Consider the following 1,336-nt stretch of genomic DNA (forward strand, 5'->3'; position numbering starts at 1 on the left):
CCGTCACCGAAGTGTTGGGATGAGATTTGGGGAATGAAGGATGGGCAGCAGGTCTAGCTGTCGGTAGGAGGAACACCACACCTGTCCCTGGCTGCATGGGGACCCCAATGCCACACCGAGGGGGGGGAAATAAAGTCCCCAGGGGCACGGCGGGGTGCCACAGGGAGGGAGCTTTTAGGGCTCATTTATTCAGCAGAATTTACTGCCAAGGGATTATTCTCTTACCTGGCTTTCCCGGGCTGTTAACAGGATTATCACACCAGCAGATCAAGGCTCCCCGGCCAATTCCTGTGGGATGGAATGAATTTACAGCTCAGGCAGGGTTACAGCGCAGGGTCCCACTGCCCCGCGCAGGCAGGTGTTCGGTGGCAGTGAGATCTGGGTTGGTTCTGCCCATCCCTGCATCCCTCCTGGCCAGGGGTCGGCGGAAGGAGGGTTTTGGAAAGGTTTGAGGATGCTGCACCATGGCAAAGATCAGATCCCCCCCCCAAAAGAGTTAAAACCCCTTAAAAGGTGAATTTTATAAATCAGGACAGGCTGCTTAAAACCAGCGTGCTCCAGAACAGGGGCATTCCTCCAGGGGGGAGAGTCAGGGTTTGCACCTCCTGGTCCTTAACGAACTCCTGCTGGAATTAGAGACAATCAGCATCGTCTGCAGAGTATGGCTCTGCTGGGGCTGCCACGAGAGATCCCGGTTGCCAGACTGGGGCTGGAGGGCATGGGGACGCCTGCAGCTTTTTTGGCCTGGAGGGAACTTGGTGCGGTGGGGAGGGGTCTCAGTTACCTCTCTCCATATCTCAGCAGCTTGCTCCGTGGTTATCTGAGGGAAGGGGAGATGCCTGAAAAAACGCAGCATCCCTCCAGTTTGGCTTAAGGCTTTTGGCTGCGTGAGAGGGTCCCCTCAGAGGGGGCTGGCATCGTCCCTCTGTCTGCCGGCACCCAAGGCTGCGGGAGGCGCAGGGTATCTCAAAAAGAGGGTCTCCAGGAGCACCTCCTTTCTTTCCCAGGTGAGGACACTCTTTGTCAGCGGGCTGCCTCTGGACATCAAGCCCCGGGAACTTTACCTGCTCTTCAGGCCCTTTAAGGTACCAAATTGGGGAGGGGAGGGGGGGGCTAGAAGCGCTGGGATGCCCCTGGACCCCTGCTCCATCCCCACATCCCCCCCGACACTGGTGGGATCTGGGAGCCTGCTGGTTTCCCAATTCATTGAGTCACTTGATTCACCAAAACAACTTTCTGCACCTTTTTATCCCTGGAAAAACACAAAGAAATGGCATTGGGCTCCAGCTGCTGTAGGGCTGCTGGGTGCTGGGTGCAGGAGGTCCCCCCCACAGCC

General features: G+C 57.3%; 1 protein-coding gene across 1 annotated transcript in view; it reads left to right on the top strand.

Annotated features, from left to right (window-relative positions):
* Positions 1-1,007: 1,007 nt before the first annotated feature.
* LOC104463977 (RNA-binding protein with multiple splicing) overlaps positions 1,008-1,336 on the top strand; it is a gene marked incomplete at both ends in the record, with an annotated part of 1,355 nt that continues 1,026 nt past the window's right edge. Inside the window, one exon of the mRNA XM_010076510.1 lies at positions 1,008-1,085. Coding sequence (XP_010074812.1) covers positions 1,008-1,085 — 78 coding nt within the window. The remainder of the gene's footprint in view (positions 1,086-1,336) is intronic.

Source organism: Pterocles gutturalis, unplaced genomic scaffold (assembly GCF_000699245.1).
Source record: "Pterocles gutturalis isolate BGI_N339 unplaced genomic scaffold, ASM69924v1 scaffold35828, whole genome shotgun sequence".
In the NCBI taxonomy this organism is placed as follows: Eukaryota; Metazoa; Chordata; class Aves; order Pterocliformes; family Pteroclidae; genus Pterocles; species Pterocles gutturalis.